The following is a 19,248-nucleotide window of genomic DNA, read 5'->3' on the forward strand; positions in this document are numbered from 1 at the left end:
CGAGCTCCCTGCTCAGCGGGAAGTCTGCTTCTCCTTCTCCCTCTGCTCCGCCCCCTGCTTGTGCTCTTGCTCGCACTCTCTCTCTCAAATGAATAAATTTTAAAAAATCTAAAAAAATAAAAATAAAAAATGAAAACTTCTAAGAGTGACAACAGCCAAGAACTTAAATATCTGGGGTAATATTAACTAAGAGAGATGAAACACCATCATACTGACTCTGACATTATAGTACACAATTTATTTTCAAAACAATAGCCAGAGTACCTTTTAAAAAGAGGGAGGGCATTCAGGTCATGTCTCTCCTCTATTCAAGACCCCTCCAAGGGCTCCCCCTTCCACTCAGAGCAAAAGCCAAAGTCCTAAGAATGGTCTACAAGGACCAACATGCTCTGACCCCTGCCACATCTCTGACCTCTTCCAGTCACACGGGCCTCCTTGCTGATCCTCAAACCTACCAAGGACCCACCTGCTCCAGGGCCTTTGCACTCACTGCACCCTCCACTTGGAATACTTTCTAATCACAGAGCCACAGTGTGCTCAAATGTCATCTCATCCGTGAGCCCTTCCCTGACCGCCATATAAAATACAGCAGCTACCCCCGACGTTCCCAGCACCCTCCTCTTTACCCTGAGCACTTTGTCGCCATCTGTGACATGGCAGGATTTACAATGTCTGTGGTCTCTCTCTCCCACGAGAAGAGCTATTTTGCCTGGCGCATAGAGGATGCTCAATAAATACGTGCTGGATGCTCCAATGGATAAATGCATTCGATCGGGGCTGAAGTTCACACTGCTCTACCGCCGAAGTGCACAGAACAAGCAGCAATACGAAGCTGACCGCCACAGGGACCTTTAACCAGCGCCCAGAAAAAAAAATCCGGACAATAACAGCCAGAGAGGGCAGGAGGGAAGTGTCAAAAGGAGAGATGGGTCCGAGCGTCTGGGCCCAGAGGTATGAGTTTCCATCAGAAAATTCAGGTTCTCCCGTCCGCGGGACAGAACTCCACATTTTTGTCACGGGCTCAGAACCAGCTCTATGTGGCACTTAAAATGACATTTTCAGGGGCGCCTGGGTGGCTCAGTTGGTTAGGCGACTGCCTTCGGCTCAGGTCATGATCCTGGAGTCCCGGGATCGAGTCCCACATCGGGCTCCCTGCTCGGCAGGGAGTCTGCTTCTCCCTCTGACCCTCCCCCCTCTCATGTACTCTATCTCTCTCTCATCCTCGCTCTCTCACATAAATAAATAAATAAATCTTTAAAAAAAATAAAATAGGGGCGCCTGGGTGGCTCAGTCGTTGAGCGTCTGCCTTCGGCTCGGGTCATGATCCCGGGGTCCTGGGATCGAGCCCCGCATCGGGCTCCCTGCTCGGCCGGGAGCCTGCTTCTCCCTCTCCCACTCCCCCTGCTTGTGTTCCCTCTCTCGCTGTGTCTCTCTCTGTCAAAATAAATAAATAAAATCTTTAAAAAAGGGCGCCTGGGTGGCTCAGTTGGTTAAGCGACTGCCTTCAGCTCGGGTCATGATCCCGGGGTCCTGGGATCGAGCCCCGCATCGGGCTCCCTGCTCCGCGGGAAGCCTGCTTCTCCCTCTCCCACTCCCCCTGCTTGTGTTCCCTCTCTAGCTGTCTCTCTCTCTCTGTCAAATAAATAAAATAAAATCTTTAAAAAATAAATAAATAAATAAATAAATAAATAAATAAATAAATAAAAATAAAATGACATTTTCAATGCTCTTTCTATTGAGCTCTTTGTTGCGATTAGATAATTTTTTCTAAGATGAAAAGGCATGAGGACACCAATTACCCTGTCACTCTCCCACCCCCAAAGCAGGCGGGAAAATGCAGCCCCCGGCTAGGGCCCCCACAGGCGCGCCGCCTCCTAGCCGCGCACCGTCGCGGCCCATCCCCACCTCCTAACTGTGCGCGGTGCCGGGCCGCAGAGAGGGAACTTGCAGCACTCCTGATCTGGCTGCGTTGTATCAGCCTCTAGAAATTCAAGGACAAACTGATAGCATACCGCACGGCCTCATATTCTTTGCCTTAGGAGAGATAAGAAAATTCATCCTAAGCTATTCTGGACTTTTCTGGGCTCTGGGGATTAGGACGGGCCAGTGGTGGGCCCTGCACGCGGCAGCTCAGGACGGTTGGCGGGAGGGGGGCGGTGAGGGCGACCTGAGGGGGGCTGGCCCGGGGCAGCTGCCTCCGGAGCGCTCCACTAAATCATTACGTTTGCTAAATTCGTCTTCCACCTCCTTTTCCCTGACAGCTCCTTCCTCTCTGTCCTCCCACAGCTTGGGGGTGACCGTCATTTCATCCCGCCAAGTGTCTGCCACAAGGTTCTCTCTGAAGGAATGTCCTCTCTTGGGACGGTGGAGACCTGCATCTTAAAAGGGACCCCCGAGGGCGCCTGGGTGGCTCAGTTGGTTGAGCGGCTGCCTTCGGCTCAGGTCATGATCCTGGAGTCCCTGGATCGAGTCCCGCATCGGGCTCCCTGCTCGGCGGGGAGTCTGCTTCTCCCTCTGACCCTCTCCCCTCTCATGTGCTCTCTTCCTCATTCTCTCTCTCAAATAAATAAATAAAATCTTTAAAAAAAAAAAAAAAAGGGACCCCCGAAGACCAGAAGGACCTCAGGTTCAAAGTGAGGATTTCTGGCCGGGTGAGAGGGAGGCCTCTGATGCTACGAAGTTCTTATTCTAAGCCAGATATTTATGTGCACTTTGTACGCTTTAATGACCTTGCTGAATTCTCACAGCACCGCTGGGAAATCCGTGCTTTCAGCTCTATGTCAGGGTGAGAAATCAGGGACCTCCAGGCACGACAGAATGTTAGTTCATACTCTGAGGACCTTCCCTGTTCCAAAAACACAGCAGTGACAGATGAAAATAATACAAAAACAAGAAAATTTAACTGTGTTTAAAAATAAGATACAAACAGTTATTACTTCGAGTGGCTAAAGGCACAGCCTGCTGAGCTCCTGGTCCAGAAGCAGGTGGAGGCTGCTGGGAGCTTAGCCTTCCAGGGTATGGGGACTAAAAGTGCCGCCTGGGAGGTGGGGCACCTGAGCCAGAGCCACTGAAAATGGGAGCTGGTGAAGGGATTTCCCACCTGGGGAAGGAGGCTGAAAAAAGGAGAGATGGCCTCCCTGCCCAAGTCTGTGATGATCAGCTCTGGGCATAATCCCGCTGTCACTGTGGACACACAACCCATCACTAACAAGACCCATGGCTTTGCACTGGCGGGGTGCGGAGCAGTGGCGGGGGAGAGGAAAGGACCTGGGTGGAGGAAATGCAAGACCCCTTGGCAAGGAGATCTGGATGGAGGTGGTGGGCAGGGAGACGGACTGACTCCCACTCAAGATGAGCATACAAACCCAAATTCCAAGACACTTGAGGAAAGCTGACGTTAAGAAAGACAAAGGACAAAACCAACAGTTGGGAGATAGTCTCAAAGGTTTAGTGAACTAAAGACTCTACCCAGAAAGTATCCCAGAAGGATAAAGGAAGAAAAAAGAAAGAGCTGTTGGGAGTTCCTGGAGGAGGGACTGAGGCTCAACAATGTATCCAACAGGATTTCCAGGAGAGCAGACATGGCATTAGCTGCAGAGCCATATTCAAAGACAGCATGGCTGAAAATATCCCATAACTAAAGACCTTTTATGGATCCTCAGATTAAAAGCCCGTATCAGTTGCCAAGCAAGATAAGTAAAAAAATAAATCCACATCTGGAAAACCAGGGGTATGCTCCCTTTGTGCCCAGCTGTTCTGTTAGCACAATCCCCATCCTGTGACCCGCCACAGAGAGAAGCTGCCTGCCAACATCCTCTGTTTCAGCCCCGATCCTGGTACAGTGAAGGGAGCCCTGGGTTTGGGGTTAGGAGACACAGTTCGAGTCCCCTATCTGTGACTGCCTCAGAGAACTCAGTGAGCCTTGATTTCTTCTCCTAAAATGGGGTCAGAACTGGAAGTATGGAAACTTCGTACCAGAAGGGACTTTGGGGTGGTATCATCACAAGAGACCACGGCTGTGTTTGATTTCTAGCTCTCCCACCAAGTAGCCTTGTGCCCGGAAGGTACTTCACCTCTCGTGTCTCCATTTCTCCACCAGTAAAAGGGGATAATCATAGCTCCCGCCTATGGGGTTGTGTCAGGATGAAACGAGTTTAGGTATGTAAAGAACAGCGCAGTGCCGGGAGCATAGTAAACACTCAGCCTAGGATAGCCATTACGCACAAAATACTATACGCACCTACACTCAGTGTGAGGGACTCCCCACTGAAACCACAGCCCCCAGGCATAGCACAACCAGGGCCCACTGCCCGCTCTGCACGGTGGAACAGGCAAGCAGGCAGGCCAGCCCTCCCCGCCCTTCTCCCTGGCCATCCTTGGTGAGTCCTGCTTGGCCTCTAGAGAAGGCCCTCCCAGAGACCAACCATGAATTTCCCCAATCCCAAGTCCACTCACACCCGCCCCAGCCCGCCCCCACCCGTTGCCCTGGGCATCCTACCTCTCTCTGCTCACTGCAGATCTTACACAGCCACAGAGGCCGCTTCTGGCCAGGGGAGGCCTCGATCCCACATTTGGTGCAGACTTTCTGCAAGAGAGAGGACATGGGAATGTAAGCACTTCAGCCACTTCCTCCTCATCTGAGGGGCTGAGAAACTAACCAAGGAACCCTCTGGCATCTTCCAAGGGGATGGTGTTAGTCTCAGACCAGCAGGGTACATAACTCAAAGGGCACAGATCATCTAAACTCTGTAGTTGGCTTTGGGGCACAATGGATATGCCCATTCGTGGATCGCCACGAAAGCAATTCCCCACCGCACTCCCACTGCGTTCTGTTAGGATCACATAAAAAAAAAAAAGAAGCTGATATTCACAGCTGCATCATTTTCCATAGCAAAGAACTGGAAACAACCCAAATGCCCGATACCAGAGGAAGATCCAGGCAGACAGAACAGAATATGATGTGGCCTTGACTTAGCCGATTGTGCCGATACCTGGTAATGTGGGCAGAAAATGATCTTTTTCAACAAAGAGCACACACATCTGTATACAACCGCACAAAGACCTCACACGCGTGCCTGACGAGGGGAGGAGATGATCTAGTGAGAAACACCAGTGGCAGCTTTATGCCACGTTGCCCACGGAATGATTCCAGGAACCCTATTATGTAAGTATGAGGCCCATTTCACAGGTGAGCAACCCGGGGCTCAGAGTAGTTGGAAAATTTGCCCAAGTTCACGCAGCAGGTAAGTAATGGACTCAGGTCTGACTTTAGGGCCATTCTATAATTTTTTCCAGATGCCTAAGTATCCCAAACCTAGTTTCTGCAGTGTTTTTCCTTCTACAGTGTTGCTGAAGTTCCTGACTTCTGCAACCACATCTCGCTTCTCTGAAACACACAGCAACCAGCAGGGGTGGGCAAGGCAGATGAAATTCGCAGGGAGGCAGAGGGGGACTTGGTGGGGCTGAGACCTGTTTCCAGGTAACCCAGGCAGAGTATGATTCCGCGGCTGCGTGTCCTCCTCAGACAGCTGTCCCACCAGCTGATCAATCTGCCTACCACGCGGAAGCTGCCCGGTCCCTGCCAGGCTGGGGGCTCTCTCCTGCCTCCCGCCGCCTGGGGAAGGCGAGATCTGTAGCCTGGCCTTTTCTGCAGGCTGCCAACTGAGCAAGGAGCACACTCTCCTCTGAGAGGGAAATGTCACCGACTTGGCTTCCCAGAGCATGTCGTCACCACCCGATCAGGCGGCTGAGCCCAGCACTGCAGGAGGCTGGGGCCAGCTCTCCGCAGAAGGAAAGCTCGGATACATATGGGGCGGGGGGAGGGGGGGTAGACACTTGCTACCATTCAACACGCAGGTATGAGAAATGTCCCTTTTATTTCTCCAAATGAAATGCAACCTGCTTCAAGCTCTCGTCTGTCTGGGCTAGAAGGAAGTCCATCCCAGTCACAACTGGGGCCCCTGGCCAGCTCTCGTGAAGGCCCTAAGCATGGGGTGTCTGGGGGTGCAGGCCATCTGGGAATGGGTCAGCGAGTGCTGTCTGGGGTGCTCACTACTCTGCTGTTCTCCCTCTGGGCTCCCATGGTCCCTCCCCGCGGAAGGAGGCCTGGCCACTTCTGTACCAGGCCTGGGTTTGGGATGTGTGACAGGCTGGGGCTTAGTGTCACCAGGGGCCCGCGGCCTGTCTCCCAGAAGCCCCTAGCTGCCATCCCTGAGCTGGTCTAGGGACTCTCCCTACCCCTCCCAACAACCATTCTATCCCGAGGACAGGGGGCCCCCATAAGCCCACGAGGTGGGCCTCAGAAAAACACAACACAGGCCTTTCTTGCTGGGGGTAAAGAGAGAGGAAGGAAGTGCTGAAGCCAGCTGGCTGTTTTCCTTGCTAATTCCCACCATCTCATATAAATGGTACACGTGTGGAAGTAAGGGTGGCCCTCCCAGTGAGGCGAGATTGTCCTACTGCTCAGTGGGTAGGATGATGGCTCGCCCTCCAAGCTTACTCTGCCCCCTCCCAGTAAGATGAAGGTGTGAGGAATAACGAGAGGATAGAGGGCCAGTTACCACCATTTACTGGACAATGGCAGGTGCCAAACACTGGGACCCTGGAGACAAAGTATGAATGAGGGGGGTGTCATGATCTCCACTATAAGGATGAGGAAACTGAGGCTCAGAAGTGTTCAAGACTGTCTGAGACCCCCCAGCTAGCTGGGGACAGTCAGGATTTAGGAGGCTTCCTTCTTCCAGACCTCAGGAGAGCTGGGTAACTCCCTCCCCAGCCCAGGAGCCCAGCTGGTGCCCATAGCTCTCCAGGGTTCATGTCCCCAGGCGTGGCTGATGCCTCTTGATTAGGCAGAGAAGGCAAGGTGGGATGACCCTGGGACAAGGCTTTGCTGGGGATGGGGGAGCAGCCACACTGCTCATCAGCTGCATGACGCGGGTTCTAGAAGCTAACACTTGGAAGTGAGGCTGGGAGGATGGGCATGCACATGCCCTCAATAAATATCTGGTTGGATGAACATCTGTGCTGCTGGGGACAATGCAAGAAACTAGGAGAGAGTGCAGAACAGCTGTGTTGTCTTCTCCCCACAGACCATGGGACGCAGACCCGCCCAGCCTGGGGACAGCAGCAGCTTGGACCAGTCACCCTCCAGAGGCTGGGTCAAAGGCTGTTGGTCAATTCCCAGTCTGGAAGGGCAGGAAGAGGGATGGGTTGCATGTCCCAAATGTCCCTGCTCCTTCTTGTCCTGTGGAGTGCTGTGGAGGGTCGGGGTAGCCCGACAGGATGCGCCTGCCCCAGCCCACGCACAAGCCTGTTTTCAGGCTACCAGCCAACACCGCGGAGCCCCCAGTTCTCGCCACCTCTCTGTCGTCTTCATGGGCCTGCAGCGTCTCTGGGTGGGGAATCCGGGCCAGCAAAAAGATAACACGCTCCAGTTCAAATAATACACAATTGCTGCTCTATTAAATCTCGGATCAGTAAGAGAATAATGAGCCTTTTCTCCTTATGGGCTTGGTCTTTGTTCCGAGGTGCCAATAAAGAAAATTAGGTGGGTGCCTGGGTGGTTCAGTTGGTTAAGCGACTGCCTTCGGCTCAGGTCATGATCCTGGAGTCCCGGGATCGAGTCCCACGTTGGGCTCCCTGCTCGGCAGGGAGTCTGCTTCTCTCTCTGAACCTCCCTCCTCTCATGTGCTCTCTCTCTCAAATAAATAAATAAATAAATAATCTTAAAAAAAAAAAAAAAAAGAAAATTAGGCAGGTGGCATTTTAAAAAGCCAGGGACAGAGAGGGCAAGCCGGCCATGATATCGACTCGGTGCAAAGGAAACACTGCACCATTATGTCAGGGACGGTCTCGGGGCCTGGCGTGGTCCCTTGCTTCCCTGCCTGAGATGGGCCTCCACTGAACGGAATTGCCCCAGGGGAGCGAGCACCAGCTTCCTGGCCTTGGCTGTCTCTTGCTTCCTGCAGCCTGCAACTGTGTGGGCATTAAACCATACACATCTAGCTCCTGGGTCGGCCTCCGAGCACAAGCAACAAAGCTCCAGGCCTGCAGCCTGCAGGGGCTCTCTCTTCTTTTCCCTCCATGCCCTCCTTTTGCAAATATGTATTCCAGCTCAGAGGGGGTGGTTCAGGGCACAGGACACAGGCTTTGGGGGCAGGAAAGCGCAATCTGCCATATGGATGCAACCTTGGGCTTGTTTGTCTGAGCCTCCTTCTTTGCCCGTCAAACGGTGGTAACAGGCAGACTCCCGCTGTTGGGAGGAGCGAGGGAGATGATTCATGAAAGTGCTTAGCGTACTGTGTGGTAAAGAGCAGCAACAACCACAGTTCTTTCCTGCACACCTGTCTCATCGAAGGGTGCCAGCACCCCTCAGTCACACAGGCCCAAAGCCGGAACCATCCTTGGTTCTCACCCTGCCTCATTCCCACCACACAATCCATCGCCGAGGAAGCTACATCTCACTTGGTACTGTCACCTCCCCCCCCCCCACGCCCCCCGCTCCACACGGAGGTCCTCTCCAGGGCCAGGCTTGCACCGCAGCCGCCCAGCACATCCCCTCACCCCCACTTTGGCCAGCCTCCAGTGGGTTCCCGGCACAGCAGCAGTGATCTTTTCAAGATGCAAATCTAATGTCATTTCTGCTGTCCCTGCCGGCTTACAAGCCTCCAGAGACTTCTTGTTGTTCTCTGGATGAAGATCACCTGCTTTTACATGGCGTGTCATGCCTGCTCGGGCTGGACCCTCCTCGTCTGCCTCAGCTCACACCCCTCTCCCCTTGATGTCCACGCTCTGAGACCTAGCCATGTGGGCTTGCCTTCAGTCCCTGGTCCTCACTTGCTTCTTCTGCCACAGGACCTTTGCATATGCTGTTCCCTCTGCCTGGGATACACTTGGCCACACTCTTATCATTAACCTATGCAACCTTCAGACCTCAGCAAAAAGCACCACTTCTTCAAGGAAGTCTTCCCTGATTTCTTACCCCATTGGAGCTTCCATAACAGGCTCTTGCCTCTTTTCCTCCACTGTCAGGGCCAAGATTTTTACCCTCATTTGTGTGGTGACTATCACTGCGTCTACTAGGCTGTCAGAGGCCACGTCTATTTCTTTTTTTTTTTAATTTAATTTAATTTAATTTTATTCTTATGTTAATCCCCATACATTACATCATTAGTTTTAGATGAAGTGTTCCATGATTCATTGTTTGTGCACAACACCCAGTGCTCCATGCAGAATGTGCGCTCCTCAATACCCACCACCAGGCTAACCCATCCTCCCACCCCCCTCCCCTCTAGAACCCTCAGTTTGTTTTTCAGAGTCCATAGGCCACGTCTATTTCTGTTCACTTTCCTGTTTCCAGTGACCAGCACAATATATGTTTGTGGAATGAATGAACAAAGAAATAGCAGATACTTTTAGTATTATCATTGAGAAGGCAAGACACAGCCCTTTGCAGAACGTGCCAATCTGTTGGGGAGACGAGACACCCAGAGACAAAAAACGGCGTGCAGCATAAGCCGGGCTGCGCTCTCGTCCACACCACGTGGTGCTCACCAGCAGGGCAACGGGAGAGCCTGTCCGTGGGGCAGAGTGTCTGAGGTGGTAGGACGGCTGGCCGGGTGGGCCTCGCGCTCAGGGTACGGGGCGTGAATCCAGGCCGACCCAGTCACAGAGGAAATGACACCGAGGGTCTTTTGTTAAGGACAGTGGGGGGGGGACGAGGGAGGGGAGGGATGTGTCCCCCACCCTCCACATGACCGCTTCTGCCTGCATCCCCAGGGGTACATCCTGCAGGCCACCTGTGTATGCAGACTCATTCCATGGTCCGATCAGCTGCCCTCTTCGACATCCTCATCATCCGGGCCACTTCAGTTACCCCTCTACTCCCCGAAGCCCCCGCACCGCAATCCAACACCTTCTCCCTCCCACACCGCAGCCAAGCAGCAGAAGTACAAGAAGGTCTGTGAGCCCCCAGGCAGCCCAGCTCAAGCATTTTACTACCAGGCCAGGCCTTCACCTCCTCATTGTGAGCCCCCCGGCCCATTTCAGGGAGAACCCATGCTCCGTGGGGGTTCCCAAGCTGCTGCCAGTCAGGAGAAGGAAGGGGGCGCGGGACCAGCGCCGGGCGGGAAGGACACTGCTGGGCACGCAGACCCCAACACCTCACGGGAGCAGAGGCTGGGGAGCAGTTAGCAAGCGGGAAACCACCACACAGCCCTCAACAGGTCCTGAGGGCATCATCACTCACCACACAGAAAGCCCCGTTTGTGATGCTCAGCCGAGCAAAGAGAGATGAAAATGTGCCCAAATGTTCCATGCAAGGAGGCCAGAACGTGTATGCAGCGCTGTAGAGATAATACTTAAGATGGTGCATCTGCAAATATTTGGTGCTTCAGTTCAGCAAACATTCGACACCAGATGTAAGGCTCTGTTCTAGGAAGGAAGGGGATGAACAAGGCACGACCCCTTGTCCTCAAGGGCTCAATGAGTGTCCCACCGAACGGAGGAGTTTATGACTGGCAAGACTCATCTGGAAAAGGACTTCCCCGAGCGTTCCGATCATCCGAGGCCGATTTGTAGCTGAGATGCCCTCGTGAGGACCCACACCGCTGTGCTGCCCACCGAGCGGCCGTCCGCCCCGTCCGGCCGCCCCGTCCGGCCCCGGGGACTGAGGGAAGACATGGCCCCACCCGAACGTCTGCAGCACCTTCGCAAAGCGATGAGAGGAGCAAGCCCGCCAAGTGTGCCCCTCATGCCACACAATGTGCTCCCAGGGCTCAAGATCGAATCCTCAACAAGGAACAATCTGCTCGCGTTTTGGGGAAAGCCATGCAGCAATAAAAATGCTGACGACGCAAACCGAGAAAAGTGAAAACAATCACAGCGAAGCTGTATTCACACTGAAATGGAGCAACACTCACAATAAATTAAACCTAAAAAGCATGTTATAAACAGTATGCATAGTGTGATGCTCCACCATATAAATATGTATAAGTGCCTGTATCTATTTAGAAGTCAATATATGCACAGAAAAATATATGGAAGGATAGCGCCCCAAATGTAAATCAAATTGTGCTAAGTCAAAATCTATTTTCAATGGATAAGCAGAATTCCTATTTAAAGGAAGCCTATGCTAAATGCTTTGGGAAATCACTTGCCCCAAGTTCATTTTTTGACCAGATCTGGATTTTTGTGGGTCAGGATGGATTCAAGAAGCTGAAAGCCCATGCACAAATAGGCAGGAACAGACTTTTTGATCGACTGTGGCTCAAATGTAGATCGTCAGTCTTGTCCCCCAGCCTCTCCCAGATGGTGTCACTGAGTCCCTCACCCCCCAGATCATAGGCTCAGCCCTGCTCAGCCCCGGAGACATGAGCCAGGTTTGGAGGGGCTTCCCCAGCCCCTGTGGGCCAGAAGTGATCTGGAACCTAGGTCCTGCTGCCAGGTGACTAGATTGCTGAGATACCGATGTACATATTATAAATATTCACACACTGAGCACTTATGCTACACCAGGCACCAAATTACATGTTTTATGTAGAACCTTATTAATTTTTGTAATAACCTAGGAGGTGGGTATTATTGTCCCTGTTTTATACATGAGGGATCTGAGGCTTGAGGTTAAAGAACTAGACCACAGGGAGCTGGGATGGGAACCCCATGCTATCTGAGCCCCGAGCGGCTGCCCAGACAGACACTTATCCAAGCCTTTACCCCCACCCCCACCCCCAAGTGACGGCAGAGCCAGCCCCTCCTCCAGAGCTGTGGACTAGGTCAAGCCTCAAGTGGGAGAGGACACAGCCGGGCGCCACCTCCTTTCCATTCACCAGGACACAGCCCAGGGGCCAGTGGGGCTGGGGGCACACTGACCTCAGCCCTGAGCACCTGCAAGTACCAAGTCACTCAGGCCCAAAGACGTGCAGCCTCAAGAACGCCAGCCATCTGCTCCATCTGAGACAGAAGCCAGGAAGGAACAGGTGAAGAATTTCGGGAGGAAGTCAACTCTCTCTGTGCCTCCCGCCGTAAGGCCAGGCCAGGGACACACCAGCTCTCTCCATCCTGGCTGCAGGTGGCAGGTGTATGACCACACAGGGCCACGTGTCCCCTCTCCACCCAGGTTTCCGGGAGGCTGCATGGCCAGCTTTGAGCAGGCCCACCCCCTCCAGATGAGCTGCTGACGTCTGCCGGTCAGGCACCCGCCACCCCCAGCCCCCAGCTGCCTCTCCCAATTTAAAGGAAGCACTGCAGATTTCAGGACTAGTTTCCAAAACACCTCACTCCAGCCAGTGAGCACCGAGCCCTGAGTGCAGAGGGGGGTCGAAAAAGCAACAGAAGCGGCTCTGGATTTTTAACATTCACGAGCGCATAGAAATCGTGCTTGGATGTGGCTCTGGATCATCTCTGTGCTCGCGCCCCACCGTGTGTCTGACGTGGTCATGGGCTACTTCGGGCAAGATGAAGCTGCCAGGCTGGCGGGGGGGGTGGGCGGACGCCTCCCCACCTATCCCCTCAGCCCTGCTCTTTCTGGTCCTGCTTATCCTCAGCATCACCTCTCAGACCAGAAACTGTGTCTGATTTTTGCCTCTCTTCCAGACAAACAGGAAACATCGTTCGTAAGAACTTGCCACTCCTTTGAGAACGGTTCTATCAGGTCCCTGAACACAACCCTCCTAAAATCTCCTGGGCCTGGTATGCACCTCAGGGCTCGCTTGTCACTGAGCCAACCAGCCGAGGGAGAAAGAATATAATTAATGGTCAGTGGAGTTCTACCATCAGGCTTTCCATAAGCTCTGAACACAGCTGGCTTCTCCCCTGCTTGGCTCCGACAAGGTCTGAGCCTAGAATCCCTGAGCCCTGATTAGCAACTTCCAGCCCAGGGGAAGAACTCTTGCCAGCCTGGGTTCCTGGGGCTGACAGTGCCTGAGCCGTGGCTGAGGACATCTCATCCCCCAGACTCCTAGCCACAGGCCCAGGGGGCTCCACCCGAGTCCCTGGGGGACGAGGCTCAGGCCAATGGTCTCCCAGGAGTACCATGTCACACGGCGGCCTGCCACTCTCCAGCCCCACTCTGTCAGGAGGGAGTGAGGGCAGGGAAAAGGCCAGGTGGTGGAGGGAGCCGGCTTCCATCCATCTTGCTCCCTGCTGCATGGTTACTTAGAATTACAACTCATAATAATGATAATAGCCACCATTTATTGAGCACTTTATTCCATGCCCGGCACCATGCTCAGCGCTCAACACACATTATCATTACCACATTCAATCTCATTTACGTTCGCAACAGCCCTGCGAGGGTGGTTTTATGATCTGAATGTCGTGGATGAGGGATTGCAGGCCCAGAGATGTTGGGTGGTTTGGCCAAGTTCATGTTACAAGGAAGTGGCAGAGTCAGGGTGGGGACCCAGGTCCATAATAATAAAAGCAAGAGCTTATATGATATGTACCGTGTGCTGGGCACACATGAGTGGGCAGACAGCTTCGGTAACTTGTCTGGGTCACACAAGGGGGGGAAGTGGAGCGCTGGACTGCAATCCTAGTCCCAATCTTGCTCTCGCCCATGGACCTCTATGACCCCACACTTGTTAAGAAGGATGCTTCTAGGGCCCAGGAAATGGACACACAGACACTGCCCACGCCAGGAACGTGAACACAAGGAACTGAAAGTCCCCAAGCCAGCTCTGGCCTCCCTCAGCCCAGCCATGGCTGCGTCATCACCCTCTGCTTTCCAGAAGCCCAGGCCTCTCACGGACAATTTCTCACTGGGAGGCACGCCTGCCACCTGGTAGAAATTTGGCTTGGGTTCCGTTAAAGGGACCTGGTTCTCAGAACCACAGCTAAAGAAGGACTAGATCTTTTTTTTTTTTTGTCCTCACAATCCAACATCTTGAAAATGCCCTGCCCCTCTCTGCACCCACTGAACTAATGGCTGCAAGTAAGCCTCGCTCCTCGGGGCCACCAAAAAGCTGCACCTTGGAGGGGGGATGCTCGCTCTGGTCAGCGATGGCTGTGCAAGGAACCCTTGGCCAGGTATGCCTAACTCAAGAAACTCTATGGCTCCAGGGCATGTGACCAGGGTGTGGGCCTGAGACACTGAAATCGCAGCCCCACGTTTGGAAGACTTGAAATTTCGATGGGAAGGCGAGGCAAGAGGCTCCCGTTAAGCCTCCACCATCCCTTTCCCTAGAAGTCGGTGGGCAGCAACCTCAGCTGCAGGCCAGAGCTAATGCAGGTCCAGAGCACTGAGTAAACACTTCCCAAGGACCCGTTACCCCCCAGGTCCTGGACCAGGCTGCAAGCCCAGCAAGGCTTCCAGGTGAGGGGCAGAGAGAGAAAAAAACAGGCACACACACCTGAGAATCTTGCTCCTCGGCCCCTCCCAGGCCCCCACCCCCGCCCCACTGTCTATTCCCAACACTCTAGGTACTTCCATGCTTCCAAGCTTTTTCCCAGGCTTGCTTCATGCCCAGCAAACTTCTGTGTATCCTTCAGGCACAACTCGAATGTCTCCTCCGCCAAGGCTCCTTCCTTGATTTACCCCCCCAGCGAAGTACTAGTAACTTCCTCCCGTGCACTTCCACAATGAGTAGACATTTCTACAGTGCTGACTGCATCATATTGAAATTGTCTCTCCCATGACTGCCGCCTCTAAGATTATATATGACTCCTTGGAGAAAAAGGACATCATCTGCATTCAAATGCCCAACGTTAGCAGGTCGACCTGCAGGCAAAAAGCCAGCTAGGAAAGGGGGGAGGGGCTGAGCAACGTGTGTTCACGTCCGGATGCCACGGTTTTTAGGGACAGGAGGACCGGAGGGCCAGATCAGATCTGGGTTTCAGAAAAAAATGCCTTTGCTGAGTGATTCAGTCACTTTCCTGGTCAATCTGTCCTCCACATTCTCAGCAAAGGTTCTTTTTCCGGAACATTCCCAGATGCCTATGGAATTCCAACTCCCGGCTGGGTAAGGGAGGCGAGGCAAAGGAAGGACTCCGGGTCATTCTGAGGCTGCTAACGTGGACAACAGGATGTATGGTGGTGAAGGTACGGGGAGAGGGCGGGGAGAGGGTCAGGTGGGATAACTGGCTTTGGACACGCTGCTATTTGCAGTGTGAGTGGACTCCCTTGGAACAGCTGCCCAATGGTAGCTGACACACAGGACCAGGGCTGGGGAGGAAGGCCAAGCAACAGACAAAGAGGGAGGGCTGAAGCTGGGGAACTTAAGGGCAGCGGAGAGGCCCTGTAGATCAGTGAACTTTCCATATTGATCTGTGTGCTGTCTACTGTTGATTTCACCACCCCTGGAAGGTGCTTCGGGAGGGCTGAAGCCTTGCCTGCCTCGTTCCCTGAGGGGAGCTCTAGAACCTGGACAGTGCCCTAGGGGCTCAAAAAATGTGGGGGGGACTTGAACACTTGGATTCTTAGGGATGGAGCTGGTGGAGAGGGAGAGCACAGGAGGGGCCGGCACCTGGGGGAGGCAGAAGGGGACCTGGAGCATGACCACGGGGCCCGAAGCTGGACAAGACTGCCAGCCGTCCAACAAACTCAAGTTGCTTGGCCAAAGAGACCAGGTTGGGAAACGGGAGGGTTGGGGAGACTGGGGATGGCTGGTCAGGGTCTGCCAGAAGCCAAGTCAGCACCAACTGCCGCCTGGTTCAAGTCAGGAGACCCCCCCACCCTGCCCTGCATCCCCCAGCCCTGCCCCCACCAACTCGGCATGGGACATTCCAGCCCCTAGGGAGCCCCACCTGTCCGCAGGGTCAGCACAGCCTTCTCTGACTTTACAGGTTTATCATTACTCTCAGTTTATGTGAAAATACCCTCTCCCTCCAGGGCCTGGGACACAGCAAACATCCTTGAAGCCAAAAAATACCTTGCTAGAACTGATTTTTTCTTTTTTTTAACTTGAAGAATACAGCAGACTAGACCAACACCCTAGGGGTTCAAAACATTGTGGGAGCTGCATCACTACTGATCAAGGAGGGGCCCTGCTGCCGAGGAGAGCGCGACTGGTCTGGGCCAGGTGGAGCCGGGCCCCAGCCTCAGGCCTCAGAACCCCCAGCCCAGGTGTTCCATTCATGCTGCTGAAGTCAGCAGCTTGTGCCCAGGGTACGGACTGCAGGCCCCGATACCGGCTGGGGGCGGTCGGACTTCATTCTGTAGGCAGTCGGGAGCAGCGCGCTGATCACACTTGAGCAAGACGACCGAGCACAGCCTGAGCTGGAAAGCGAATGAGGAGTCCGGTGGTGAGGCTCTGCAGGGGCGCCGGGGCGCTCAGGCCGCTCTCCCAGGAGGGCCCAAGCTACACTCTCCGCTACACCTGGAAACTCAGCAAGGCAGGGGTGGTTCCTAGACAAAAGGGGTCTCTGGAAGGCCTCTCCATCTGTCACCTGGGAGAGTCATGCCTCCCACAAAAGGTGGGATGACAAGGGTGAGGAAAGGGTTTGGAAGGGAAGCTGCAGAGCCCCCAAGCTGCCTCTGAGAAAGGCCTGGTTCTTTCTTGGTTTGGAAGCCCAGCCTAATGGGGGCCGCAGGAGGAGGGTCAGCTCCCCCCCTCCACCCTCAGCAGGAGAAGTGCCCTGTGTCCCCACCCCCCACCCCACCCTCCCCATGGGGGAACAGAGAACCGGCTAAATCCACCTCGAGTTAAAATCAGTGAACAGCAAACAGCCAGGAGGGAAATGTCGGGAAAGGAAAAACAGAGGCCGTTGGAGAGCGATGAAGAATCGCAGGCCCTCTGAAGTGTGGCAGCTTGCAGGGCGCAGCCGGAGAGGTGAGGGCCACACCACTGCCTGGAAATGTCATTATCTGTTATTTACCACAACAGAGGACAAAAGGCTGCACAAAATTGCTGTTCCTGGTAACAGCCACTAAACTGATTTGCCAACAGTGCTTCCTGTCTGCGTTCTCCCAAAGCTACACCTACCAGACCCCGGGAAAAGGGCCGCTGAGCCCGGAGGGCAAGGGGCCGCCAGGGGTGCTGGACGGGTGTCCTCAGGGAAGAGGCCCAACCACGGTCCCCGACACCCCAACCCAAGCCTGCAGAAGCCTTTGCCTGCTCAGTGAGGAGCTGGCCTCACACTGAGTCTGGTCCACCACTCAACAACGCCCAGCAACCTCCCCGCCAAACCTCCAGCCACCCAGATACTTCAGGGGTGTGACAGGCTCCCTCTGTGATGGGTCTGCTTGGGGAGGGGGGCTGGGGTTAGGCGCTGCGCCCTATGACGGTGGGGGCTCTAGGGGCGACGCACTTAGTCAACAGCCTTGGTACCCCACTGGCAAGCTGGCACCAGACAGCGCCTTCCTTTGGGGGGGTCTCCTACATGTCTTTAGCTTTACTTCCCACAGGATATGTGGGCAAAGTGTTGAACCGAGCAGTGAGAGTTCTCGCTTAGCCTACTTCTCCATCTGGAAAATGGGTAAAGTCACTGCCTTTTGTCTACCTACCTCCGAGGAGGGCTGTGAGGGCCATGTGGCATCAGAGAAACATCCGAGGCAGGGGCTCTCCGAAGGACATGCCAACCCCCACACTGGCTTCCTTCTGAGACGACATGGACGCAACCACGGCCTGAGCCAAAGCACACTGGGAAATAAACCGATCGCAGCTTTAAAACAACAACAAGCCCAACTGCGTTCTGGAGGCTTGAGAAATGAGGTGTAGCTCTCAGCTGCCGCTCCGTGATCTGTGAGGCCGGCGCGGCGCTGGCCCCTGGAGAGAGGTCTGGGGCGGGAATGCTGCAAAGGCTGACGCAGCCTGAGCTTCACGGGAGGAAAGTGCTGGAAGGGCCCGAGAGACCCTCTCACCTGACCGTTTCCCTCTACAGGGGAGGCCCAAGGCCCGGGAGCGGGGAAGAGATGTTGCTCCGGGGTCCCCTGGGGGGATCAGAACAGAGCTGCGCCTGTGGCCGGTCTCCTGACTAGGGGTCCCCTCGCTGCAGGGGCGGGCAGAGCAGGCTGGTACCGCGGACAGATGCGGACGGCTCTCACCTACAGAGTTGGCCCCACCGCCCCCGCCGCACCCCACTAGCTGTGTCCATCCTCGGACTCCCTTCTGGGAAAGAACCTGATCCATGGCCCCGACTGGATTTCAGGCTTGGGGGGGGGAGGGGAGTGGGTGTGCACACGCGTGTGCGCGGGAGAAGCCTGAGCAGAGGAAAGCAGTAGATGCTGACCTGCAGCTGTGGCCCTGGGAGAGGTGGGGCTGGAGGAAGAGGCCACACCTAACGGGGACAGGGGTGAGAGGGTGGGCCCGGCGTCCTGCCCCAGTGCTGACCTCCAGACGGTGTGTGTGAGCAGCCTGGAAGAGAAGGGCCACAGTGAAGTGTGACAAATTCTCTTACATCATATAGCTCCTACAGATGGAATTAGATTTCCATGTATGGACCTGAAGGGGGGCATCTTTGATGTTATTAAGTGAAAAAAAAAGAAAAGGTTAAAAAAAAGGAAACTACAGAGTAAAGAGTATTTTATGGTCCCATTTAAAGTTATGTATGTATACATACATCCTCGGACTCGCGTGTGCAGAAGGACAAACGCCCAGGCTGCGAAGGATGGAGGTGTGGAGCTGAATTTTATATGCTCTGTATTGTTTGAGTTCTAGAATTATTGTGCAGTTACCACACGCCAGGCATTGTTTCTAAGAGCTTACCATATACTTCATTCATTCCGCCCCTCCCGCCCCTTTGTGAGGTAGGCGCGATAACTAGTCTTCATTTCCAGGTGAGGAAACTGAGGTAGAGAAGGGAGAGGCAACTTGCCCAAGGGAGGCGGCGAAGCCAGGCAGCCCGAAGCCAGGGCTCTTCACCTCTATGCAATGGTGAAAAGTACTTTTTAAAATTCCAGGGGGAAAAAATTCTAGGAGAGGAGAACCAATACAAATAAGGGGAGGCTATCTTACTAAATCCTTTAATACCCTGGAGCCCCAGCAATACACAGCGGGGAGGGGAAGGAAGTCACATCCCTTCTCACTTCCGAGTGGCCTGGCACCCTGGGTGGGGGCTAACGGGTTGGGACAAGGGTTGGCACACTTTTTTGGTAAAAGGCCAGAAAGTAAGCATTTTAGGCTCTCTGTCAAGCCAAAGTAGCCATATGTAAGTGAATGGGCAGAGCCTGTTCCAACAGAACTTGATGGACATTGAAACTGAAATTTCATGTAACTTTCATGTATCACAGGATATTCTTTGATTTTTTTCAACCATTTGCAAATGTAAAAACCATTCTAGTTCAAAGGTTGTACAAAAGTAGGTATCGACCCC

At 54.0% G+C, this 19,248-nt stretch overlaps 1 protein-coding gene across 1 annotated transcript in view; it reads right to left on the reverse strand.

Annotated features, from left to right (window-relative positions):
* The window catches only part of RPH3AL (rabphilin 3A like (without C2 domains)), a 147,325-nt gene that overhangs the window by 53,998 nt on the left and 74,079 nt on the right, over positions 1 to 19,248 (reverse strand). Inside the window, 1 exon segment of the mRNA XM_045889588.3 lies at positions 4,499 to 4,585. Coding sequence (XP_045745544.1) covers positions 4,499 to 4,585 — 87 coding nt within the window.

Source organism: Mirounga angustirostris, unplaced genomic scaffold (assembly GCF_029215605.1).
Source record: "Mirounga angustirostris isolate CCGP_5_RB_7025 unplaced genomic scaffold, mMirAng1.0.hap1 SCAF_17, whole genome shotgun sequence".
Classification (NCBI taxonomy): Eukaryota; Metazoa; Chordata; class Mammalia; order Carnivora; family Phocidae; genus Mirounga; species Mirounga angustirostris.